This window comes from Cibotium barometz, chromosome 30, assembly GCF_041138505.1.
Source record: "Cibotium barometz isolate CiBa-2024 chromosome 30, ASM4113850v1, whole genome shotgun sequence".
NCBI lineage: Eukaryota > Viridiplantae > Streptophyta > Polypodiopsida > Cyatheales > Cibotiaceae > Cibotium > Cibotium barometz.
The window spans coordinates 23,569,479-23,597,375 of NC_141075.1; the positions used below are offsets into that span (position 1 = coordinate 23,569,479).

The 27,897-nt window shown below is 43.9% G+C and overlaps 1 protein-coding gene across 1 annotated transcript; it reads left to right on the forward strand.

Moving 5' to 3' along the window:
• Positions 1–1,056: 1,056 nt before the first annotated feature.
• Positions 1,057–16,469, forward strand: LOC147621293 (uncharacterized). Its single transcript, XM_086823995.1, is given in 7 exon segments — positions 1,057–1,425; positions 14,097–14,170; positions 14,289–14,438; positions 14,578–14,863; positions 14,939–15,172; positions 15,736–16,123; positions 16,126–16,469. Coding segments are annotated over 7 exon segments (1,425 nt in total). The 5' UTR covers positions 1,057–1,278; the 3' UTR covers positions 16,272–16,469.
• The last annotated feature ends 11,428 nt before the right edge of the window (positions 16,470–27,897 follow it).

Genomic DNA, 27,897 nt, shown 5'->3' on the forward strand with positions numbered 1-27,897 from the left:
TTAAAAGTCTCCATGGGCATGCTTGGCCTTCTTCCTAGCTCTTGTTCCATTACATACACTTAAACCCTTGGCCTTAAGCCCAATTTAACTCAAGCTCTTTCAAGCTTTGTTATAAACTATCCCTACCCAAGAGGTTTCGTCCTCAAAACCATAGTTATGAAATCTCACATGAATGGACAATGTCATCAAGGACTCGTGTCAAAGGTCGTACCTAAGACCATTTGGCATTTACTCAACCATATGGAACCCACCATTGGTAAAGTATCATCCTGGGTCATACAAAAGAGATAACCCCAATGAAACCATGCCAATCGTAATCATGTGAGAGGCTAAGAAAATGAAACTCCACAAATAATGCCTCCTCCCACATACATAGGCCTCACTTTTCTCACATGTACCACTGAGGTTAAAAGGAAAAGCATCACCATTGGATGTATATGTATCACAACTATTTGATAAACGACCATTATGATCATCTAATGTGTCATAAACATATAAAAGAACCCCCTCCTCCCGAGACAGGCTTGACAAAAAGAGATAGAGAGAGAGAGAGATAAAATTCCACCTACCCACCCACCTCGAAAAAAAACTGATCCCACGGGTGCTCGTGTTAGGCTAAATTGGCGTAACGCTTGGTCTCTCAAGTTGAGGACCCGAGTTTGAAACCACAATCACGTCCGGCAAGAACTATCTCTTAAAACCATCCACCTATTGCCAATGGAGACACATCCTAGCGGTAAGGTGTTGAAGTCCCATGCATGAGGTGCTAGGTTCAAAACTTGCTGGCTTTGATGGTGGCATGAAAAAGCTCTCACGCACATGAGCACAAAGATCCCAAAAAACAAAAAAAAAACCACCCACCCATTCCCAGAATAACCCAATTAGTGATTAACCTACAATTGAACATGATTTTTTTTATTTTTTATTTTTGATAATGCGAGATTTTTATTTGTACCAAGGAGCGTCCTTATGGATGAGAGCTAGAAGTAAGACTTATCACGAGACCTTACCCCAAACACACGGTTCACCAATTGTTCTACCGCACTGCTGGTAATTGAACATGATTTGACGTGGCAACAAAGCCAAAAGCATTTCAGCGGGTGATCATCGTCGCTGTGTTGTCTTCCAGCTCACCGAATGGTTTCTCGGAGGACCTCCCGATCGCCCATTTCGTGATTCAGTCCGGCTTGTCGTGGGCTTCAGCTTCGAGAGATCTTGGCGCTGTTAGTAGCTCTTCGCAGCTCGGACGGATGCTCACAACCTAAACAAGAAGCAGCGATGGCCTCTTATCTTGCAATCGGAGTGGCGGCAGTATGCACTTGTGGAGCGGTCGTCGTCGCCCTCTGCCATATCTACATGCATCTCACCAACTACACAGAACCCACATATCAGCGGTACACAGTGCGCATCATCTTCATGGTCCCGGTAAGACATACGTTTACCCCATTTTTCAGGTTAATTTTCATTTGTGTGTGTGTGTGTGTGTGTGTGTTTTTCCAAAATCAAAACAGAAAAAAGGGGGAAAATTGGCGTGGCCAATGCCTGAGCAGGAAGCCCAACACGATGCAATATCACATAGTAGCCAACAAAAACTGGTTAGCCACAACAACCCGGCCGGCAAGACAGGCAAGCTGAGCTCCAGTATAGTAGCTTCCTCCAGATGTTCAGTCCCCACCAAAAAACCACATGACTTGTAATAATCATCGTCGAGTTAATTTAATCTCATCATGAAGTCTTCTGATGTTTGTTAGCATGTTACATCGGTATCTGAGCATGCTGCAAAAGGTCTTGCAAAGCTAGGGTGTTGCATTAGGGTTTGCATTTTTGTTGTAGAAGCCAATTTTTAAAGGTCATATCAGAGTTCCTAGGTCATTCCTAGGGTTTCCGAAGTCAAGCATCAATTCAAGTCATCATCTGGAGCAAAGCACCCATCATTCGGCAAGCCCAAGGAGAGGAAAACACATGTCTTCTTTAGGCTGCAAGTTAACACACTTTAGGGCAGGTTCAAGAAGGGCAAGCACATCTCATAAGCAAGAAAGGCAACACTAGCTTTATGGTGCGTCTCTACGAAGTGTCGTCGCACGGTTCACTTGTGTTGATTAGTAGTCCAGACTTACCAATAGAGGAAGGACAACCCATCAACACCAGACTTGAAGGTGATACCAATAGAGGAAGGAAAACCCATCTCAAATTGCGTATCAGTTTCTGAGGTTCAGGCAGCAATTTCCCGAGGTTTTCGTGAGTCTACCATACCATCAAAGCATCCAAGGCAAAGGGGCGAGTTTCAATCCCCGTGGTTCCTGAGGAGGCCGCAGTGGCGGAGACATCATGTTGGAGATTGAGTCTATAGGCGGACCGAGGCCAGGTTGGAGCAAACGAGCATTATGAGCACCCTTGCTCCAAGTGAAGGAGGAGGGGATGTCACATGCACACCTTCCTATAGTGTGACGTGGACATGTCAATACCATTTAGCCCCTTTAGTGGGCATGTTCGTGGCTCAGTCGTGGCCAATTTTTAGGCTTTTTAGCCATTTCAGTGTATTTTGTCCAGGTGCCTAATGAGCAGCCAAGTGTGGACACTTAGAGCCATTTCATTGTATTTTGTCTAGGTGCCGAACTATGTTGGTAGCCAACCAACCCCAAAGAATGGCCAACTAGCCCATAATACACTATAAATAGAGGGCTAGGTCTGAGGGTCATTCATGAGTTTAGGCATGTGTTGGAGATAGTGATGGGAAAAAGCAAGATAAGGCCACACCCAACATACTGTGAGCATCATCAAGTTATCATTAACAAATATTGTAAATATTCATGCATAATGGAATATACATTAGATTAGGGCATATCTCTATCTCTCTTGTCTATTGTGTTTTTTATATTCATCTTTGCGTTAATATGTGATTAATTGCGTTAACCTCATCATTAAGTCTTCCACGATTAGTTAGCATGTCATAGAGTGAAAACTGGAAGAGCCTATAAGCTTTCCATTTAGTTCAGTGGACCTTTTTTTTCCCCTCGAGAAAAAGATCCTTCAACTAGTTAAAAAAAAACAGCCACAAAGGGCTAAGTACAACCACGATGGGCTAAATACAGCCTCACCTCATATAAGGGCGGGGTACAAATGATCAAAGGGAAAGAGATGCCTCTCCTCTTGCTGGCCAGGCCTCCAAAGTCTCAAGAAGGCTTCCCGTCGCTTCTGCATGTGGTCAGAACCTACCTGCAGCTTCCCCCACTATCCGCGGAGGCGCTACATCTAGCACGCCAGATGTGCCAGGCTACTATGCTATTGCAAATCTTCCACACTGGCATCAGCTTGGTTGCCAGACATTTGCCAGGGCTGTGACTTGTACTGCTGCAATACGATGGTGGGAGACCTGAAGGGCTAGTCCTCCCCACTCCTCCTCGTAAGTCCTGATCACTCTCGCATTGGTAGCCCAAGCGACAGTACCCTAAGTGATGATCCGGGTCGATGCCTTGTCCATAGCCAAGATGCTGAGGATTTGCTGCCAAATCTGCTGAGCCTTCGGGCAATCCCAAAGGCAATGGCGTTGAGCCTATTGGGGGTGGCCGCACCTCAGGCAAGCTGCTGACCGACCTCCGACTGCCAGCCAAGTACCAACCGCCAGGCTCTTGTGTGCTGTCAGCCAAAGGAAGAGAGTGATCTTCCTTGGCCTAAAGCTGTCCCAAAGCCACAAGAAAATCCTCATGATCCACATAGCCTTGAATGTGTATGCACAACTTGCCAATAATAGGCATGACCTGCACTTCTCTATCAACAAAGGCAGCCCCTACTTTAATTTGAGGACCCATGTCCACCACTTCAATACCCAAAGTAGTTGCCATGTGTGTAGATATGAAGTTCTCAGTTGCACAATCATCGAACATGAACAAAGCGGGCTGATCCTTAAGCTATTCCCAAGCTTTACATACAACCCTGTCTTTGCTATCATGTGAAGTGTTGCCTTGCACATCCGGAACCATATGCACATTAGGCTTTGATGCATTTGCATTATCACGCTATTATCACGCTTCTTATTTGGGCATGCCTTTGCATTATGCTTGGTGCTACCCCACAAGTAAAGCATTTTCCCTCGCTCATATATTGCTTTTTCTACTCCTGAGTGAGACCAGAGTCTCTTACTTTGAAGGGATGCTTCTTGGTAGTGTTATTTTCAGCCTTCGGACCATTTTTATCTTGGTTTTGGTCCTTTTTAGGTGGCTGTTCATTATTTTGCAGGTTTTGGATAGCCCTCTCTTTGCCTTGAAATGAGGGTTTAGCCTTATTGGACGACTCAATTTGAGTTCCAATTGCTCGGTGGCAGTCGCGGCTGCGATTAGTTGGTGTAAGGTGTGACCAAGATACTGTTGGGTATAAAGTCCCAGTTTCGCCTCCGGACCTTGATCATCACGTAGCTCTTTTCGAGAGCTTCGCGGCCATATATTTACTTGTACATTTGGCCCCCATTTGGGCCTTGTAACGGCATTCTTTGTATTTGGTCCGTCGGGCGCCCCATAAGTTGGGCGCCCGCCCATATTAGACCTAACCCTAACTTTACCCTTGTATCACTATAAATACGAGGTCTCCCTTGAGCCTCATCAAGACAATCAAGATATTCTTGAGCATTGTGTGAGCTCTCTCTCTCTCTCTCACTCTTCTCTATCTCCTCTGCACTTCCTTGGCTGCAAGCTCTTGTGTTTGAGTCATTCTCTTCCAACAACTGGTATCAGAGCTATGGAGGGAAGCTGTATGCAGAAGCTATGGAGTTAGAGGTGTCTTCCACCACTTGACTACGGGATCGTCTGCGTTTTTCGCGTCAAACACCTCCCTTCTATCATCAATCTGGTGCGTTTTTTTTTTAGAGTGCTGCTCTGTTTTTTTTAAACGCAGGAGCCTGTTTTGAGTTTTTTCTTGCTCTTCCTCTCTCCTGCGTTTTCTGCTCCACTCTACGCTGCCCTTCTGCTGCGTTTTACTCATCCCTGCTGCCCCCTTTGCTGCGTTTCTGCTGCTGTGCTGCTGCAATCTGTTTGCTGTTTTGTCCTCTCCCTTCTGTACGGCTGCCTCCTGTACGGCTGCCATCAGCAGCAGCCAACGCTGCTGCCAGCAGCCCCACGACCACCAGCAGCAGCTAGGGCTGCAGCCAGCAGCCCCACGGCCACCAGCAAGCAGTCCGGGCTGCAGCCAGCAGCCCCACGGCCACTAGCGACAGCCGACGCTGCCTCCAGCAGCCAGGAACTTCGAGCAGCCCCCAAAGACAGCAACATACTGCCCCTCGGGTTTACACGACATCCGGTGATTCTCTTCCGCCGTCTTCTTCACTTGAAGTTGTTTCATCAATCTACGAGCATCCTACTGTCAACCCATATCTGGTACATAACATCTTGCTATTGCTTACTTTCTGAAGTGTCAGTTTGATAAGTCATGGCGTCTACAAGTGATCTTAAGGGTCTACTAGAGATTAAGAAGTTTGCAGGCACTGGGTTTGATCTTTGGAAGGTGAGGATTCAGAATATCCTCTATCTGCGGGAATGTGATATTGCACTTGAGCAGTTCAAACCCGCTGCTATGACAGATGATGAATGGGGAATCCTGAACAGAAAGGCCGTTGCCTATCTCCAGATGGCTGTTGCTGATGAGGTTCTTGTTGACCTCAAAGGGCTGACAACAGCCTATGCCGTCTGGGAGAAGCTGAGAAGCACCTATGAGATCACCACGCCAGTGAACCAGGTACATCTCATCAGGAAACTCATGAATATGCAACTTGATGATTCTAAGAATGCAGTAGAGCATATTACTGCTTTCACAGGGGTGCTTAATCAGATGCAGGATTCTGGATTGCCTGTTTTTGATGATAAGTTGAAAGCTATCTTTTTGCTCACTACTTTGCCTGACTCTTGGGAGACACTTGTGGTGTCACTTGGGACAAATCCCAACCTAACTTTTGATGGAGTCAGGGGTGCTATTCTCAATGAAGATATCCGGAGGAAGACCTCAGAGACTAGCGGTTCTGCAAATGTCTCACGAGGGAGGACGACCAAGCGGGGAAATACTACTACCAATTCAAAGGGTAGAAGCAAGAGCAAGGGCCAGCAGTCTGATGTTACATGCTACCAGTGTGGTCGTAAAGGCCACAAGAAGCCAGATTGCAAGTTTTACAAGATGGAGCAAGACCGGAAGAAGAAATCCAGTCATTGAAATGACAAAAAGAAGGAAAAAGAGAGTAATTCCAGCAAAGCAGAAGAGTTCGAAAAGGACAAGAGCAAGGCCAATGTGGCCTCTGGTGTTGTCATAGAGGAACTGTCTGACTCAGATGATGTGCTATGTGTTTTTTCTGCTAATGCTCGTGATGTTCATAACTTGCATGTCTCAGAACCAGATGTTATTCACGCCTTGATGTATGAATCTGATGTGCTTTCACAGACTTGGATTATTGACACGGGTGCCTCTTTTCATGTAACTCCTATCAAGGAGTGTTTTGCAACTTTCACTGCAGGTTCCCGAGGAAAGGTGTTCTTGGGGAATGATCATGCTTGCAATATTGAAGGCATGGGCACCGTGAATTTGACTTTGCAGGATGGTAGTGAGTTTGTGCTGCCAAATGTGAGGTATGTGCCTGGTTTGAAAACCAGTCTCCTGTCTGTGGGCCAGCTTGATGCCTTGGGATACACGGCCATATTTGGAAATGGCACATGGAAATTGACCAAAGGCACAAGGCTGATTTCAAAAGGATGCAAGAAAGGAACATTATATAGCCTTCATGGTCAGGCTTTGTCTGGTAAGTTTATTGCTTTTGCAGAGGTACGCTCCCACATGGAGCTTTGGCATAAGAGACTTGGCCACATGAGCCAAAAGGGTCTCTCCATTTTGTCCTCCTTGAACAAGTTTGATGCAAAAGGAAGCAAGCTTGATTTTTGTAATGATTGCTTGTATGGGAAATAGAATAGGAGTTCTTACTCCTCTCGTGCCTCTCGCAAGGCTGAAAAGTTGGACTTGGTCCACTCTGACGTATGCAGCATGCCCATTAAATCTAAAGGTGGTTCAAAGTACTTTGTGTCTTTTGTGGATGATCACTCACGAAAAGTATGGATCACTTTGTTGAAATCTAAGGATGATGCTTTTGCTGCTTTTCAAAAGTTTTATGCATTTGTTCATACTCAAACTGGAGTGAAGATTAAATGCTTACGCACTGACAATGGGGGTGAGTTTGTTAGTACTAAATTTCAGAAATTTTGTGATGATAATGGCATTAAGAGGGAACTTACACCCCCTTATAGCCCCTCTTCAAATGGTGTGGCTGAAAGGTATAATCGTACACTGTGTGAAAGAATTCGATGCATGCTGTCCACAGCTAATCTCTCTCAGGATTTTTGGGGAGAAGCCTTGAAAACTGCAGTTCATGTTTGCAATCGATCTCCACACACAGCTTTGAAAGGTGGAATCCCTGAGGAGGTTTGGTCTGGCAAACCGTCCTCATATGACCACTTACGCATCTTTGGTTGTGATGCATATGTGCATATCCGCAAGGAAGACCGGAACAAGCTTGATGCTAAGTCCGAGAAGGGCACCTTCGTTGGCTACGGTGATGAAGGTGAGATGGGCTACCGTGTGTGGTTGCCATCAACCAACAAAGTGGTTCGCAGCCGGGATGTTGTATTTTATGAGGCAAAGCTGCTCCGTAATGTTTGTGCCTCTCATGGTGATCAGAAAAAGGTCAAATTTCAGCAAGGGCAGCCACCCATTGATGCTGAAAATGAGCCCCAGGATGCTTCACAAAGGGCTGAACATAATGAGTCCGTGATATTTGAGCCAGAAGAGGTTGGACAGCCGCTTCATGCTCCTGGAGGTGTAGGGCAGCAACCCCTATATGCTGAAAATCAGGCTGTTCGTGAAAACCCACAGCCTTTTGATGCTGAAATTATGATTCCTCCCGATATTGACCCCCAACCAGCCAATGATCATTGGGTACGGAGGTCTACTCGTTTTCGGAGGGAACCTCAGCGTTTTGATCCCTCTTTGCAACATGTTTTGCTTACAGATGAGGGTGAGCCTCTTACTTTCAAAGAGGCTAAGTCTTGTGAACTCCGAAACAAGTGGGAGCATGCTATGCAGGAGGAGATTAAGTCTCTACATGCAAATGACACTTGGGACTTGGTTGAGTTGCCCAAAGGAAGGAAGGCTATTCCTAACAAGTGGGTGTACAAAGTCAAGACAGTTGACGGCCAGCCTAAGTATAAAGCCCGCCTTGTTGCTAAGGGCTATGCTCAGAAGGAAGGGATTGATTTTCAGGAGGTCTTCTCTCTTGTGGTCAAAATGACCACCCTTCGTGTTTTGTTTGCTCTCACTGCTGTTTTGGATTTAGAACTGTATCAGATGGATGTAAAGACAGCTTTCTTACATGGTGATTTAGATGAAGAGCTGTATATGAAGCAGCCTGAAGGCTTTGTCATTCCTGGCAAAGAACATCTGGTTTGTAAGCTGAAGCGTAGTCTCTATGGGCTGAAACAAGCCCCGAGGCAGTGGTACAAAAAGTTTGATGCTTTCATGCTTAACCAGAAGTTTAATCGTAGCCATGCAGATCATTGCTTGTATACTAAAACTGATGCAGATGGCAGCCCAGTGATACTTGTGCTGTATGTTGATGACATGCTTCTTGCCGGGAAGAATAAGAGCGTTTTGGAAGCTCTTAAGGACCAGGCTCCAGCTGAAGTCAGCTTTTGCTATGAAGGACTTGGGTTTAGCTGAACATATTTTGGGTCTTCGGATTAGACGGGACAGAGCACAGAAGTTGCTTTTCCTCTCGCAGGAGAAGTATATCCAGAAAGTCCTTGATAGATTTAACATGGCTGATTCTAAGCCTTTGGGTGCTCCATTGCAGCCCTATGTTAAACTATCCAAGGATGATTGCCCAAAAGATGATGATGCAGCCAGTGCTATGCGTGGGATCCCTTATGCTTCTGCTTGTGGATCTCTTATGTATGCTATGGTTGCTACACGGCCAGACATTGCTCATTCAGTGGGAGTAGTCAGTCGTTTTATGTCCAACCCGGGCAAAGCACATTGGGATGCTATAAAGTCTATTTTGAGGTACTTGAAGGGGACACAGAAGAAATGTCTTATGTATGGTAAAGGTCCACTTGAGGTGCAGGGTTATTGTGATTCAGACATGGCAGGTGATTCTGATACCCGCAAGTCTACTGGTGGGTACATCTATACTCTTGCAGGTGGTGCTGTTTCTTGGTGCTCTAGACTCCAGAGGATAGTAGCACTTTCTACTACTGAGGCCGATTCACGAACCCTCCTCAGGGTGGAGGTTCGGAGGCCTTAACTGGCCAACGGTCGAAAGGCCGTAACTCGGGCAAAGGGAAGGTTTCATCGGAGAAGTCTTCTGAGAAGAAGTCCGACGCTGACCGTGAGAAACTGAAGGCAGAGAGGACCTGTAATGATTGTGGCGAGAAAGGCCACTACTGGAGGCAATGTCCCAAGCGGAAGACCGAGAAGGGTGAAGACTCCTCAGCAGTAATCATGAAGACTCCGGCTTTTGTGCACTTGGAGGTGATGGACACCGATGCTTCATTTTCTTCAGGCAGGGAGGAGATTGGAGGACTCTCCGCAACGGATACTCGGGAGTGGATTCTCGATAGTGGTGCTTCCAGGCACATGACTCCTTCCCGTTCCGGTTTACAGGATCTCTGCAGGCTTTCTGGTCATATTCTTACTGGGGATACGTCCACTATCCCAGTTCACAGTGAGGGTAGGATGGAGATAGTTCCCTATGGCAGAGGTGGGAAGCATTCCTCCCAGGTGTTGTATGTTCCGGCACTTGGTTTTCATCTGTTGTCAGTGCATTAGGTTTGCAAGACTGGCGTACGGGTGGAGTTTGATGAGCATTTTGTTGCTCTCCGAGACAAAGCAACCGGCCAAGTGGTTTGGGAAGGCGCAGTGGAGAATGGAGTTTACAGGCTTTCAGCACTCTCTCTCCCAGGTCGTCAGGATTGTGTTGAGTGGCAGTCTGGTAATGGCTACTCAAGTGTGGATATGCTGCAGGTGCGGGCTTTCCGAGACCAGGTGGTGGATAGCTTGCCAGTAGACGGCAGCAGTTGGCAGGAACTTTCCAGTACTGATGTTGGTAGTTCTTGTGTTAGTGAGTCAGAGGAAGCTGAACAGGTCACTTATGCTCTGATGTCTCGTAGTGTTCGGGACATAGAACTTCCAGTAGTTGAGGATGTTCTTTCCACGGGGACCTTTCGGAAAGCCAGGCAGGTGGCAAGTGCTTACTTGCAGAAGGAGGTGGTTTCTCCAGGCTTTGTGGTTCCGGATTTAGAGGGGGTGGTTGACAGGTTTCATCAGGTTTCCAGGACTTGCTTGTGCACCATAACAGGTGTTGATCCTTGTGAGCAGTGTGATGTCTCTTTGACTCAGAAGCTGTATGGTTCATTGATCTGGTTGATGGACACCAGATTGGACGGGAGCTTCCTGATGAGGCGGTTGAGCTCATGGTTGCAGATGTCTCTTTGGGAGGCACGATTGCGTTTCCTGTGGTTTCTGCGGCATGCGAAGGATCATGGACTCTTGTACACAGGAGGGGGATTGTTGGATGGAGTCCGACTCCACGGTTGGAGTGACTCGGTTTGGGGAGGAGATCCGGACACGAGGATCTACTTATGGCCCAAGAGCAGTTTTACGGAGCAGCAGGAGGTTACATTGCAGGTTTGGGCTTCCACCGGAGGAACCCATGGTCATCCAGAGGCACTTTGTTCGTGAACAAATCGTTGCTGATGACATCTTGCTAGAGTTCTGTTCGATGGAGGACAGTACGGTGGACCTCTTCACGAAGTTGCTCTCTCAGGATTTGCTCAGGCGGCACCCCAGCTCCCAGTGGTTGGTTTCACAGCCAGGAGCTGAGAGGGGGTGTTAGAAGTCATCTCCTGTCCAGTTTTATACACCAGGGCCTTCGTTGTGCGTGTGCCCGCTCTTATGAGGTGTTTTATCATTTTTCCCCACACTCGGTATTTTTCCCCTATTTTTCCCATTTTTTCTGTGGCTTGGGAGGGTTGCCAGAGGATGCCAGGAGCACTCCAGTGTTGGCCGACTGGAGTTACTCAGTCGTGGGCATTTTTTTGCTGGCCAACTGCATTTATGCAGTCGTGGACATTTTTCAGCAGTCGTGGGCACTTCCTATGCTGGCCGACTGCTCTCCCAGGGGCATATATATAGGCCCCCAGCCCCCACACCATATTTGTATCATATTCGGGATCTTCTTGTGTATATTAGAGCAGAGTTACACGCCTACATCTCTCTTTCTCTTGTGCTGTTTTTCTGCCTGCGTTTTTGCTCGTGTTTCTAGATCTGGTCATCATCTCCGCTGCGTATTCTGAGAGAACCGTATGCTCTGATACCAATGTAACTTGATTGAACACAATGCTAATCAATACACTTATATACACTAAGATTTGATGAACACATACTCAATACAAGAAGTAATTTGCTGAATTGACAAGAGACACACAATGAGCCGAAACGGCCTGTCTCTCCCTCAAATAAAGTATATTGAGCTTGGGAGAATCAAGTACATAGTGTCATGGGTATTTCTGATCAGATTTCCATACCAATGCATATGAATACAGTATTGCAAACAAGTGGTTGTCGGTGTAGACTTGCAACTCACACTACTCTCTCAAGTGTGCCCACGTTTCCTACCATCTGCTCTCTATTGTTCCACAAACACATGGTAGCAACAATCTGCAAGAGAGCATGTAGGACAAGAGAACACTACACAGGGTATGTGATCTTGTGATCCGGTTCCTCCCTCTGCTACTTGCTTCCATATTTAAGCATAAAAGCTTACTAATTGCAAGTAAAGTCAATGACAACGGAAGTCTTCGCGATGGAAGTGCTTGGAGTGTTGAAATCTTCGATTTGTTGCAATTCTTCGCGACAAAAGCCTTCAAGAGGATGAAGGGAACCCTGGGAAAGCTTTCCCTATGGTTCAACTTGAGAAAGGAGGACTGAAATTAGGGTTTTCAGCAAAAATATCAAAAATTATAGCAAGAATGAGAGCTGTTTTGCTGAATTTCAGTCATTGGGAGTGTGTAGGAGAGTGATTAGCACCCAGAAACACTCTTGGAAGCTTGGGAAACACCTTAGCAAGCTTGGATATAGAGTTGGGAAGGAGAGTGCAGAAAATACAGCTCAAATGGCCTCATGAAGGAGGCGTTTTCTTCTAGAGAGAGAAGGAAGAGTGACGTGGTGAGTTGTCCACTCTAGGTGGCAGGCAGGTGCTTTGTGGAGCAAGCTAGAAAGGACACATGGCTAGTTACTCCCTTTGTACAAAGGGAATAAGGTCTAGGTAGTGGACATTGGGTTTTGCCACCTCGAAACATCAGTGTGTGTGAACACCAGGCTGGTCATAATTTATAAGTGAGTCGCCCAAAACTTAATGAAGTGTGTACACACTCACTTATAAATTAGTGTTAACTCCTAATGCTAGGTTTATGACCAATACTTACCACTTGTCACATGCCACATAACCATGTCAGCAAACAGTTTCACACGCACGGTTCGTGGACGGGCGTCCCTTACTCGGAACTACACATTGGTCAAGCAAGCATGAAAACAGCATGCAATTTCAATTGCAAGCAAGCACATAAAGATGCTATGTAATGCAGCCTTTGTATGGACAATCCCCGTTCATGAGACTAGACCAAAATAGACGTGCTCCAGGCAAGTACATGAGGTACCAGACCCAATGGAACACCAATCCACTAGGCATTTCCGGGCATGTACACAGAGGCACAAGTTCCAACGGAAAGCCAAGTCCACAGTATCACATGAGTGGCATCAATCCCCGGCATATTCAACTGCCATGGACACCAGTCCAATGTACATACATGATGAGAAAGCACGGGTGGATCAATTGGGTGGCCAAATGGTGACAACTATCCTCGCGGGTCAAGGGCTCATATGGAGATTCGATGGAACATGGTAGAGGGGGTGTTGGAGAAAACTTACTTTGAGGGGTAGATAGTCAAACTACGAGCTGAGTTCCATGCTGATATTCAGCTTTTGTGGGAACTGGTGATAATCCTTCACTGGTACAGAGTGATCATGGAGGAGATTGGGCACATTTCTGTTTTAGTGCATGGTACACTTGGAGGTAAGCATTCTTTGATAGCGGTTATGGCTTTATGCTAGCATTTCAGTGGGGCTCCAGGTATGGTGGTAATTTTGTGGCTCACATGAGTCCAAGCCATAGGGAGCATAAGTCTTGGACTCCCATGAAACATCCCTTAAGAATAAGAGTATTTTGAGATGTGGGTTGTATTGAAGACGATAGTTCTTGGGAAATTGTCGAGTCTCTTAAGAGACAATTCCCTGATTTTATGTCTAGTACATTATGCGTTGGTCGAGAGGGGGGTGTAGCATAAAGGTGGGAGAATGTTATTGCCGTATGGGTCGATTCTTTGAGCCTAAGTTTATGTCTACGGCGGTCCTAGAGTGGGCACGCATAGGTTATAAGTGATTCATGGGCACTTGTGGGTGTAAGATAGTGCGAAATCCTATAAATGTTAGTAAGTGTGCTTTTATGCTATCATTGGATCCCCAGGCCTATATAAGTGAGTTGAGGGCTTGTAAGTGACTTATCATGACCCAAGCAAGACCTTGACCTTGGTCTAATCCATCACCTCAGAGGGGTAGTCTGCGGAAGTATGGGAGCCTAGTGCTGCGGACGAGTGCTCAAAACAGAAGTTGGGCAGGTTTTGAGAGCCTATCTCATCTGATCCCAGTTTTTCCATCTCGATTGCACCTATCTCATGAGTTTTTCCATCTCTATTTGCAACATGTTTTTTTTCATGAAAAAGCTAAGCTTTGTCTTAAAAGATGGTTTGACTGGCCTTTGTGCAAGAAGGTATCCTCAACATCTCTCATGCATCAGAAATTTATCAAGTTCATAAACACAAGTTCTTTATCATGATGAGTGAACACTTTACATAAAACCATTGCCAATAAGCCATATTTTTTTGTTCTGTAATCTGCATAGTGGTATCTTTGCAAACAAATTTCTTAAGCCACGCAGCCATACCTCCGGTGTTTCCTTGCAGGTTTATGCAATGATGTCTGTTTTCTCCCTCGTAATGAGAGATAAATCCATCTACTTCAGCTCTATACGTGACATGTATGTATTCTTTGTCTTTAACCATCATGTATGTATTCTTTGTCTTTAACCATCTTATTTGCAGGTTTTGCCTGTGGTTGCTTCTTTTAGATGAATGTTACCAGTGGTTCTTGTGCAGATATGAAGCTTGGGTAATATACAACTTTTTGTCCTTGTGCCTTGCTTGGGTTGGGGGACCTGGAGCAGTGGTGACAAGCTTGAGTGGACGGCTACTTAAACCGTCGTGGCACTTGATGACGTGCTGTCTACCCGCTATTCCTCTTGATGGGTATATATATCTTTTTTGTTCTCAAAGACTGGGGTGTATAATCCTGTTGTTCAACATGCCAGTGTACGATGATACTTATCTATGACCAAGTTGTGGAGTAGCTTTTGTGTAAAGGCTGACAGGGATTGTGGATGTGCAGCCGTTTTATAAGGCGTTGCAAGCAGGGGGGGCTGCAGTTTGTTATATTGAAGCCGGTTTTGGTGGCAGTCACATTCTTTTTATACTCAAAAAAGAAATACGAGGATGGGAATTTCAGTGCCAAGCAGGGCTACCTCTATGTCACAATTATCTACACCATTTCCTACTCGCTTGCCTTGTATGCTTTGGTGTTATTTTATATCGCCTGCAAAGACCTTCTCCGGCCATTCAAACCGGTGCCCAAGTTCATCATTATCAAGTCGGTGGTCTTCCTTACATACTGGCAGGTAGGCTTTTTTCTGGGTTGGTAATAAGGCAGCATTCTATCATCTCAATGCTAAAGCTTCATTGTTGTCACACAGGGGGTTCTTGTCTTCCTGGCTGCAAAGTCCGGCTTCATAAAGAATTCTGATGATGCTGCAGATGTTCAGAATTTTATCATTTGCGTGGAAATGGCAATGGCTGCTGTTGGACACCTTCATGCATTCCCATATAAAGAATATGCAGAGGCCAACATTGGCTCTTCTGGAGGTCTGGCGGACAGTATCACTCATGCATTGAATTTCAACGATGTCTACTATGATACCGTTCATCAGGTAAATGCTTTTCCCTATATGGGTTTTGTAAGTGGGAAAGGTGTAAGGTCCACATATAGCCACACGTCCCATTCCAGAACCACCCCCAAGCGTGAGGTCTAGTGCTGTGAGTCAGCTAGACCCGACAACACACCGTGGTGTCCCATACCACCAGACCGCATGCCTGCCTTAAGCTATTCCTTGCCACGAGGTCCACAGTGCTCTGGTAGATGCCTCTTCCTTAATTCATAATAGCTTAAGGCTGACCCTAGGCCAATCCAGACCTCATCCTTGCTAGCCCTTAGTCCCTTGGGCGGGTCCTATAAGCCCTTATGCCCAGCTAAGCCCTAACCCTAATCTTGGGTTAGCATAGGCCCTTAACTGTGTCGGTCCTTGACCCCTGGTTAACACTGGCCTGAGCCCAGTTCAGGATGTAACAGAATAGGTGGATTCTTGTGAAGTGTGTGGAGTATATAATTTTGATTGCTCTTACTTGGTGCTGCTTTCTGGCCATGCTTGTATCGCTGAGAGAGAGAGAGAGAGAGAGAGAGAGAGAGACTTTGACAGTTTGGCTGCTGCTACAGTTTGCTCCCACGTATCATGACTATGTTTTGTACAGCAATGAAAGCCCAGAAGTCCCAACAAAGTTTAGGGTGCGAACATTTGTTCCTACTGGACAAGAGATGGAAACCTTGCGCAAGCACAAGCAAATGTTTGGAGCTGGGAAACTGGATGATACAAACGCTTCATGCTTGCCTTCATCAGACTCTGAAAATCCTGTCAGGGTAACAAAGGAAGGGGATGCAATGCAAAACCCACTACTCTTTGATCCCCATAACCCCTTTTCGTCTGTCTACGACATTCTACCTCTAGATGGAACAGGTCATATGCCAGGACTACCACCTTTACCTGAAGGTAGAGTGAATGATTTTGACCCACGGAGGTCTGTTGCAGCAGCTGTTGGGAATGCAGACAGCGTACCAGCCTAGAGGACGAGGCTCTTAAAACTACACGGCTTGCCCCGAATCGACGAAGTTCATCACAAGGGGTTCTTGTACACATGAGAGTGACTCTTATGGTGGAAGAAGACCGATTTGTTGAAGGCTACATCCAACGGTAACATTCAGGCCTGCATCTGTGGCTTTGCTTTCACCACTTAGCACTCATGTTGGAACTGTAAGAAATTGTGTGTGCATGATTCTTCAACAAGGGGCACTTTTTGAATGTTATGTTGTATGATTGTACTATGTTGTAAATAAAAAGGAAATGCAAATACTTAAAAAATGTTCATGAATATGATGGGCAGTCATTGAGGAACGGTCTAAGGTTTCAGTCAGCCAATTGTAATGCATAAATTTGATTATGGGATCATTAGTTGGTACATGTACATGTAGCATTCATGAAGATGCTGTTCAGGGGTCTCATTTTGGTTCTTACACCTAATCTAAAATACAAGATGAATAAACTGGTGTCATTTTGTGGGATGGGCCTCAAACGATATAGAGAAAATATAGAAGCTTGCACGAGTCCTAGATAGGGTGTTCTAGTGGAAGAAATTACAACAATTAAAGCAAATTCTTAACATACAAGAATTGCAAAAAGAGACGTGATTTATTTCAATAAGAAATTAATGCATAAATTAAAGACCTTATCCAAACCAGTCCAAAAATGTCTAGAGAGGCTGAAGCATCCTCTTTTTCACCAATACCAAAGAGGTTTTTGTTGAAATCAACTCTTAAGGGAATTGGCGGTTTGGTTTGACGAGTTCATGGATGAGTTAAGGAATGAGTCTCGCTCATTGTTGTGAGCATATCGAGAGGCGGGAGCATGTCACCCACCTCCACTTCGATTGAGTGGTTGGACAACTGCAAAACACTTGTGCCTATGTGCTAGGGTTTTCAGAGATAGAAAGTGGAATCGCACACAATAGACACGCGACTCCTACACTAGTGTCAATGGATATGGTTCAGTGAAATCATCAATTGCAACCTTATGGTCTAACATACACTCTTGGCTAGCACTTCGTCTACAGAGAATTGCTTTGTGAAGTCCAACGGTGAGGAAAGTAGATGATTATGATGATTTGGTGACCCGTGTATACATATGCACCTATGTTATTGGTCAGTTTGTTTTATGGCTATCTAAAATCTATCAACATAGGTGGACATAGACTCTTTCTCCAATTGGTGTAAGATGTTCCACTATCGTCACTTGCCACGTTCAAGTTAAGAGTTTACCTTAGCCTTGCCGAAGCATGTGTTGTTAGGTTTTGCCTTAGAGCCACAATTGCAACTTTGCATGTGGGTACGCTAGCTCGTCCGTCATGCCCTGTCTTTGTTGTCACATCGGAATGCTTGTTGTTAAAGAGGTGAAGGGAGAGCTTTCAATGCCTAGATGGAGGTAAGAAGAGAATCCATTGCGATGGTTCCAAAAAGCATGGGAAGAAAAAGCTAATTGAAGAGGAAAGCCTACAATCAAACCTACTCAAGCATGCATCTATCAAGCAAGCATGAATTCAAAAGCATACAAGCAAGCAAGAAGAGGCAAGAAGGAGAGCTAACAAGTAAACTATTGTAAGGGAATGATTGTGTACTGCTTATTGTAAAAAATGACTTATATACAAGTGACTAGTTTTCACACTAGGTCAACCAAACTTAAAAATGTTCTAGTCTCTATTACTAGTCTTAAGCAACTATGTACACTATGTATGTAGACTTTCCTTATTTGACACTAAGCGTATGATAAGGTTGCTTTATATATTCTAGCATTATCTTATAACAATTTAGTGCTCGTTTGAGCAAGTAAGATGGAAATCGCCATATGGTAGGTTAGGCGAGCAACACCATGTTCATCAACTCCCTTTCTAATGGTGATCGCGTTACGTAAGTCAGTGATGAAGCTATTGTCGAGAAGTGGATGGTGTGGATGGTCCGGGATACGCCATGGAGTTGGCGGTAGAGTTGTGTTAGTTCGGGATTGATCCGCAGCCAAATGCAGGGCAAAATGATAGGAAGTTTTGGGCAGTCCTAATGGCAAGCAACTTGTCGAGGTAGCATGGGAAGTGATAGGCAATGGAGAGGTGCTTCATGTCCGGTCTCTGTTGGTTGTGGAAGTGGTGTGGTCCCTTTAACATGAGGTAGTTGGTAGAAGCGGTCCACACCCTGGGTGTTTGGCGGAATGAGAGCGAGGACTCCATGGAAATGATTGGCATGGATGGATGGAGGTCTGGGCCTTCTTCATCATGGTGAATACGTTGGCCAAAATGAGGTGTTGTTGATGTTGAATTAGAGTTGAAGCAGAGGATATACGTAGGGAATCCCATGGGAGGTACCTATAAGGTCGAGGGTTCTCCATGCACTGGGTCGTGCCATCGACTAGGCTTGCGTTCACCATGGTCTCCCCATCCAGAGATGTACTTGGAGGGTTGGCATTGATGAGGTTAGGTACAGGTGTGTGTGACATGAGATACAAGAAGTGAAAATAATTATGATGTCCATAGTGAAAGATGCAGAGGCATGAACCTAGATACATGAGCTTGATAGAATTAAAAAAAAAACTCGTTGAGATAATTCTCATACTTGATCTAGAAACGCAGGGACCTTTTATTGCAAACCCGATTTGGACTACTTGTTGGAAACGATAATGCGATCAATTGCGACATATTAAACCAGACCTCCTCCCACCAAGCCTTTGATCCCACTAAACAATTTGCACTCAGCAGAGTGCTTCCCAATTAAGAAGGCTAGACTCCTTTAGATCCACCTCAAGAAGCGAGGATCTTTGGGAAGAAATAAGTCAACAAAACACAAATGTGGGTGAAGAAATAGTGGAACACCTGGAAACAAGGGCCTTGACGGTCCTTCGAACTTTGGATTCACCAACTGGCTTTGTAAACACCTTAAATTTTATGAAGAAGGCGTTTAACTATCCTATCTTTAAGGAGCGGGAGAAGGACTAGGAACCTTGAGGTTCATTCCCATAGGAAGCAGTCAAACCATGTCAGACATCACGATGTTTCAAACATTTGGTATTATCTTGAGCTGGGTTTATTCCAAGCGTAGACTATGATGCGCAAACAGCCTAACAAAAAGGATATGTCTCTTTTGTTGTACCACCAAGGATAAATGTTCCATAATACACACAAAAGCAGGCGCACACAGTGCAAGCAGGAGTTCCGCTCTCTATAGGAGTCCACTATAAAAGTACGTTTACCATAGAAAAAAGTTCTAGATCTTCTCTATTTGGTCTTTGTTTGGACGAGGAACATGGAACATGGGGAAGGGTAACGAGCAAATAGGAACACCTAATCACAAAGGAACCCACTAGGGCATTCATAGAATATGTCCTCAACCCTGCAATGAGCTCGTAGCCGTAAGGCCAGGTTAGAAGGAGAACAAGTGCCATGGAGAACTACACAACCTAACCCCATAGGGCAAGAGATCTGGTACCCTAAAACAGAGGGTCTCGTGTAACCACCTCTTTACGTTCCATCACCACATGAATAAGCATAAGACATGCTGAGGATGGCATTCGAAATGGGAAGGAGGGTTACACCAACCTAACACGAAGAGGCCTAGAGTTTGGCAAAACTAAGCCAATCCACATCTCGAGGATGATATTGATGGAACTTGAGATCACATTCAATACCTAAAGAAGTTCGATTAAATTTGTGAGCCATAGGGAAGATTGATGATTCCACCAAGATCTGTTCATTTGGACTTTGTCTTGAAGGCAAAGTATGTCAGTCGTTTAGGTCACTAAACACACTTAAGAAGGCTAGCTACTAGGAGGTCTTGAGACAAACTTTCATAGTATTCTTGCACCCAGTGGAGCCAGATGGATCCCTATTGCACAAATCTATAACCTCAAGTAGGAGGAGGGAGATACCATGCAGAATTACGTTACTAGAACCAAGTATCTCTACATAAGATGCAGCACCCGCTAGATCTTATTGCTCATCAATCGATTTATGATCGGTCTTAAGAGCAAAAGGCTTCATGATCATCTACATGTCCAGGCACTACATCTTTTATGAGTGCTATTGTGCGAGATAAGACAACTTATAAGACAAGGATGTAGAAGTCATCCACCCGAACCAAGAGATATACGATGCATCATTTAAAGTCTCATCGTCAACCAAGAGTGACCAACCAGCACTAGTTAGAGTCCTAGTTAAGGACATGAGCATGGATGAGTTGGTAGAGAACCTGCTCAACCCTTTAGGCCAATAGTGGTAGGGATAGCCCAAAGGGTAACCGGACACCTACATCTATTCCCATGAAGAGATATGGTTTGGTGCGTAATTATGCAAGAATAATCATTATTACCTGAGGCAATGATGCTATTATGAGTGAAGGATATGGCAAAGGATTAAAAACTTACTATTCCCTAGCTTTGATCAAAAGCTTCGCTATTTCAAGTTGAGTAGCAAGATAAGTTTGTTGGCGTTTTGTTTCCTCTTCCTCCCAATCCGCATGAGCCATTCTTCTAATGCAATTCTATTCTCCTTTAATTGTTGCAATGTCACATTACGCTTCTCTTCAATCTCACGCGAATAGTCTCACACAACCCGTGCAACCCATCGCCCATCATGCGAGCAAGATTGGCCAACGTTGATTTGTTCAACCTTTCACAAATCCATTGCCATGCTTCTAACAAACTACTAATCTTGACTCTCTAAGAAAAGGGCTAGCAGCAAAAAAAGTCAAAGAAAGCAATTGTGTTGGAGAAGTGTGCCCACACGTGCACACCTTCCGCCCATTGTCCATTAGACTCACGTCTCCAGGCCCATATATGTAGGCTCACTTCTGCAAGTTCATATGTCTAGGCTCACATATATAGGTTCACGTATCTAGAGCTCATGTATGCAGACCTTTTTGTATGAACTCGACATATGTCTCTAAGCTTATGTATGCATACCTTTTTGTATGAACTCAACTCGTGTACTTTCCTAGTATGAAATGGGCCTAATTAGGGCATGGAAATCTAGGAACCAGCCTATGGTGTGCATATTATCTACTTGGGCACGACCACTCTTTGAGTTGTTTGCCTTGCATATAAGTCAATTTCTCTCATAATGCAAAATAATATCCCTTGTGAAATTGTCTCTTGCTCCCTCTTGCTAATCTTCTTCTTAATCATGAGCTTGTGTGATGAGTGTGTGCGTGAGAGGAGGGATGAGTATCCGTAGTGTATAATGTAGCGATGTGACAATGCTCAAGAGAGAAAGCGATGAGACCAGCTACCTAAGGAGGTATGGAGGAGATCTTGGAGCATGGCTCTAAGTTCCCCGCAACAATATCGAAGTAGAGTAAAAGTGGATCCTTATTCTCGAAGCCTTTACATTTTTGGCACCGTTGTTAGGGAGGACCAATATTTTGGCTTTTTTCTTCGCTTTTCTCTAAATCTTTGGTTTACCTATAGCCCATACTCTTGAGTAGTTGATTTCCATGAAAAAGATTGGTTTTAATGGAGATTTGTGTGTGATTTGGTGTGTTTTTTTTTTGTGCATAAAAGAATATCTTTTATCTTAATTTTCGGCTTGATTTATTGTTTTAAATGCATTTGATGTCACACATAGGGAAATCTAGGCTTACATTTTACTAATCATATTATGCATTAAGAATACATTTTAGTCATTTTACTACTCTTTTTCTTCTGGCTATACACAGAGCTTAAATGCTTATTTTTTACATTGGTTAATTAGAGTCACTAAGCCCAAAAGGGAAAAAAACTAGCATGGGGATTAATATGTGCCTACTTAAGCTCATTTTTACATTAATTATTTGGGGCTAAATGGAAAGATGCTTAGTTAGCATAGAACCTTTCAATCATTCATGCAAGATAAAGTGATTCACGTGTTTACTTGTGCTAGCAATTCTCTTGTGGAATAAATTACTCTCTTTCTCCTTCACATGTTGTATCCATGTAATGTAGGCTTTTAGGGTAACCTTATAAAATATACTCTTTTTTGGAAGTATTCTATACACATCTAGTGTAGTTTTTTGGGATTTAAGCATATTTTATATGTGCTGAATAATGGAGTGTGATTTTTGAGGGAGCTTGGTGGAAGGAGCTTTTTCTAGCAACTCATGTGTTAAAAATTTGGACATTCTCTCTCCAGCCCCTTCACCACTACCTCCTCTCATCTCCTCCAACTATCTCCACCACCACCTCTCAGCGCAGCCCACCTTCTCCCCTCTAGCCCAACTTAGCTTCTCCACCTTCTCCCCTCTAGCCCAACTTAGCTCCTCCCCCTTCTCTCTCTCCCACTCTCTTCCTTTCTCCCCCTATCTCCCTCTCCCACTCTCTTCCCTCTCTTTCTCTCTCTCTCTCTCTCTCTCTCTCTCTCCCTCTCTCCCTTCCTCTCCTTTTGCCACCCTTTTTCCTCTCTATTTCCTTCTCCTCTCCCTCTCCCACCCTTTTTCCTCTCTATTTCCTTCTCCTCTCCCTCTCCCACTCTTCTTATGCATAATCTCTCCTTCCCTCTCTCTTACCCTTTCTTACTTAAAGTCATGTTAGAGACCTTCATGATGACTTTCCCACCCTCCCTCTAACCCTCTCTCCTTCCCTCTCTGTCTCTGTCTCTCTCTCCCCCCCTCCCCCTCCCCCCCTCCCCCCTCCCCCTCCCCCTCTCCCTCTTCTCCCCTCTTCTCTCTCTCTCTCTCTCTCTCTCTCTCTCCCCTCTTCTTCCCTCTTCCCTCTCTCTCTCCCCCCTCTCCCACTCTCTTCCCTTTCTCTTTCCCTGTCTCACCCTGTCCCACCCTTCCCCCTCTCTCTCCTTCATTTCCCTCTCCCTCCCTCCCTTTCACTCTCCCACCCTCCCACCCACCCTCCCTCTCTCCTTCTCCCACCCTCTTCCCCCCCCCCCCTCTCTCTCTCTCTCTCTCTCTCCTTCATTTCCCTCTCCCTCCCTCGGTTTCACTCTCCCACCCTCCCTCTCTCTACTTCTCCCACCCTCTTCCCTCCCTCTCTCCCTCTCCCTATGCATAATCTCTTCTTCCCTCTCTCTACTTCTCCCACCCTCCCTCTCTCTACTTCTCCCACCCTCTTCCCTCCCTCTCCTCCCTCTCTCCCTCTCCCTATGCATAATCTCTTCTTCCCTCTCTCATGCTCATCTTTAACCCTTCTGCCTCCCTTTGTCCCTCCCTCTCTCTCTCTCTCTCTCTCTCTCTCTCTCTCTCTCTCTCACCTCATCTGCACATGCCTTTACAAATGCAAAAATACAAATGCAGAAAATAAACTCACATGCAATGCTATGCATGGAATTGCTTGCTATTTATTATCCTTTTGCATGTCAATGTGTGTATGTGCCATTACAATTCATTGCAATGCATGGCATGGCATTGCATTTGGATGTTATCACATGTGCATATCATTGCATGGTACTACTTGACCTCAGGTAGTAGTGGGAGTGTGTGTGTGTCTTGGCTCCCTCCTATACCCCCCCCCAAAAAAAATCCCTCTCTTCCCCCTCATGTACTGTGTATGTGTGTGCCTATTTGTGTGTGTTTTCGTTTTAAACATAATACAATACCCTATAGTTGAATACCAAATTCAAAAGACACTCTATACTCAAGATATGAATGGAAACATGATATATTTCATCATCTGTGTAATACATCATGTTTTTGGAGCATTGAGTCTCAAGTAAAACTTCAAGATGAAATTTAAATCTAGTGAGAGAAAAAAACCCAACAAGCCATACAAACAGATAAACAGATGTGTTAGTCTCAGTGTGTCTTGCATGTGTCAGTGTTAGGGGACTCAACCACTTGTTATTGATGTCACTCAGTATTACATATGTCATAGGTCCCTAAGTGTAAAGAAGGAGAATTTAAAATTCTACATCCAAAGAGAGCCTGCTGTATCAATTCTAGGCATCAAATCAAAAGATTCAGAAGGTTATAAAACAACTCAATCTACAGTAGAAATATCTCTGCCCTTTCAAAATTATTTTCATCTGTAAACATATAAAGGTATTTTTATCTAGTGTGGAATTATCCTGCCAGTATTTATCCAGCTTATTGTCTAATCAGTATATACACCTGCAATATCAATGTAACAAATAAAATGCTAATTTCAAAGCAGTTTATCTGCATGCCATGTGTAGGCAAACATTTTATATCAATGTAACAATTAGAATGTTCATTTTAAAGCAATTTATTTGCATGCCATGTGTAGGCAAAACTAATTTAAGCCAGAGGATAGCAATTTTTTGACACTATGCACAGTCTCAGACAGTAAATGTACATTCCTCTTTCTTTTCCAAAAATCAGACACAGTTATGAAAAATTGAAGCATTAACTACTCTCGCGGTCCTGTTGCAACCATGCCCTTTCACTTACTTGTTGTACGGACAGCAGTAAAGCATCTATCCATCCTGCGCGGTTAGGCATGCCCATCTACTTAGTACTAGGTAAGCTATGATACTATTGGTAGGAATATCTACCAAGGGTGTAAATATAGGAACTAGCATCTAGCAAACTTGTATAGAATTTATAAGGGATGACAGAACCAAAACAATATAGAGGTGAAAGCTCTCCATCTGTAACATGCCAGAAATTGGCCAACAGATTTTCCATACATGTACAGGACCACTCTAAGATATATGAAGAGCACCCATTATAAAACCTCATATTGCCCATCTGTGTGAGTAGAGAAATTCAAGAAAATATCAGAAACAAGAGGCTTTATGCCATACAGAGAGCCTGCATATACCAAAATGAAATGTAGAGCAGCCTGAGATGTACCAATAAAAATAGTAATCATCATTATGTGGAGGCTTGGTGAGTGTAGTACTCTTAGTCTCTTAAAAGAAGAAACCACATGCAGACAAGCATGCTAAGATAAGTAGCAAATCCAAAATTAAAGTACCCTTGTACTATGTGATGTTAGTTGCAGTATTGCCTCATACTAGAGATTGCCAGTACCCAGACCAATTAGTGAGCTTGATATCAGGAAAAATCATGTGCCCAGCAAAGTATCTGAGTGATAGTGTCAGTCATGTCATGAATACACAAGAAGATGCATTTGAAATCCATCTAAATTTGTTTTTATGTATTTTGAAAGTAGGACAGAGTACATGCAGCTTGGAGTTAGGATAACTAAAACCCTTCTCTGTCAATTTCTCATGGAGAAGTACAGAAGTATCATAAGGATTCTGTGAATACACAAGAAGATGCATTTGAAATCCATCTAAATTTGTTTTTATGTATTCTGAAACTAGGAAAGAGTACAGGTAGCTTGGAGTTAGGATAACTAAAACCCTTCTCTGTCAATTTTTCCTGGAGAAGTACAAAAGTGTCATAAGGATTCTGTACAAAAGTGTCATAAGGATTCTGTACAAAAGTGTCATAAGGATTCTGGGAGAGAGTATAAAACTCTACTCCCTCTAGTCTTTTTTAAAGCCGCTAAAAAGGCCAACTGTTTACAGATAAAAGAAACATTATTTGGGGCTTTATCTAGCCCAATTATCATAAACTTATCCTTAATCAAATAAAAATCTTTTAAAATATCTGAAGTTATCCATGAATTATCGTTAGATAACATTTTTTTAGGGATTTTATCAATGAAGCCCATGAAAATACCAAGAATAGAGGATGAGATTGCAAGTTGAATCTCTAGCTCCAATTGGAGCTTGTCGGCAATGTTAGCCGCATAGTCTAGTAGGGCACCAATGGCCAAATGTGGGCTTAGGAGGTATATGATTAAGCCCTTGTTTTAACAATTTCCTAAAATCAATATTTTCAACAAGGTTCAAGTCTGTAGTACAGACATGCATACCAACATCCTGAAAAGGAGTAGTAAATTTCAAAAATTCGTTACAAAAACAAGGAGGGATTTTACCCATACAAAGGAAGTCCATTCTGCAGAATAAATGCTTAAGAGGAGTAGTGTATTTCCAACCAATTCTAATCCTCTCCAAGCAATCATGGTTCCCTAGAATCATATCAAAGGCACATGAAAAAATCTTCATTGGAGAGACAAATTCAAAGAGTTTATTAGCAAAAAGGCAATGCACAAAACATGAATCAGTTGGATTATCTTCAGGAGTACAGAGAGTCCATCTTCTAGTGGGTCCCTTTTTGCGGACCTGAAATAAACAAATATAAAATAGAGGATTACAGATCTTGAAGATTACGGATAGGGAACCCACGTCCCCTTCCTTTAAAAGTATATGATTTAGATTTGCCTCTAGAAGAGCTATTAGTGAGATGACAGCAGGAGATAAGAAAGAATTAAAAGCACTAGGGGTGCTACTAGAAATAGCAAAAATCTTTATGGGAGGGGAAGTAGAGGAGGAATTAGTGTCAATGAATGGGGAAAGTAACCCATGGATCAAACTGATCCCTTTAAACTTGCCATAGTTAGTAAGTAAGTTGCCACGTTTTGAACTGTGCAATTCCTTAAGAATCTCTAGCATTGCCTCACGGAAGTGCATGAAGGCAATCTGTGCAATCACAAGATTCTTTGCCTGCCCGCCAAGCCAAGAACAGAGAAGAGATAGGTGAAAAACAATATCTTTGTCTCAAGAAACAAGTCTTCTAGATGGTTGAGTACGAACCAAATTGCATGATCAAACCATATGATATTGGATTCACAAGGGGCTTGTGGATCCAGAAACTTATAGGCACACTTGAGATAGGGCCTGTGTACATTCCAGACAGTCTTTGAGTAGTAGTTTGCACTTGTTTTTGTGAAGTTCATAGGTCCCTTAGTCCTCCCATAGATCCCCACCGGAGAGGAGCACTTGGAGGGATCCATGAAGTGCATGGAGAAGGAGATTTTATGAGTTCTCCTTGATCCAAAAATTGCTTACCCTTAAGAGCTTGATTTTTGTAGTCCTCAAGAGTGGATGCAGGTAGATTAGCCAAAAACATCTAGGTTTCAGCTTTGATAGCGGCCAGAAAACCTTTATTAGCTAGTGTCCATAAGCGATGTGCAACACCAGTAGACTCTACCTCAATGCCTAGGTGGCAGAAAGGGATAGACTTTAGAGACTTTTGGTACTAGTTCTAAAAGCCTTGAATCTGTTGTAACACATAGATCATTCTAAAAAGCGTTCACAACTTCAAGTGCTGCAGGGTCTCTCCCAAAGATACTCCCAGTAGTAGGTATAATCTGAGCAGTTGGAGCAAAAACAAAAGGGGGGTTCAAACCACATTGTTGCCTTTTGAGGAAATTAGACAATTCTGACCCAGATGCAGCAAGGCAGCAAGATCTGCATGAAGGGTTTTTGTAAAAGTAGGGATTTTGCCAATATGCTCAGAAAGAGCCAAAATGCCACTTTCCTTATCCTTATCTAGCTCAACCAAAAGCTTAACCCAATCATTAAAGGACAGGAGTTGTCGAACCGAGGACATGATAATATCCTGTGCTTCTTCGGTCTTGATGCATGCCAAAACATGCTGGCAAGCCTTTGATAGTGAATGGTCAGAAGGAATCTCTGCCCCTCTGAAAAGGGGTAAAATCTATGAGACATAAAACAGAGTATTAGTAAAAGGAAAGGTACTATTGAAGCTAGACTTCCTAAAACCAGCCAACCTAAGGGCACTCTATGGCTGTGAGCCAAGCTCCAACCTCAATTAGCATACAATTCAATCTTTAAGACTATTGGCTAAAAGCACAATGATAGCGAGAATTGTATACGGCTGAGGTATAAATAGTTTGAGTATGAGTATCTGGACTATCTCTGAAGAGAGTACTCCTATAACTAGAGTGTGTGTTTTCGTTTTAAATATAAT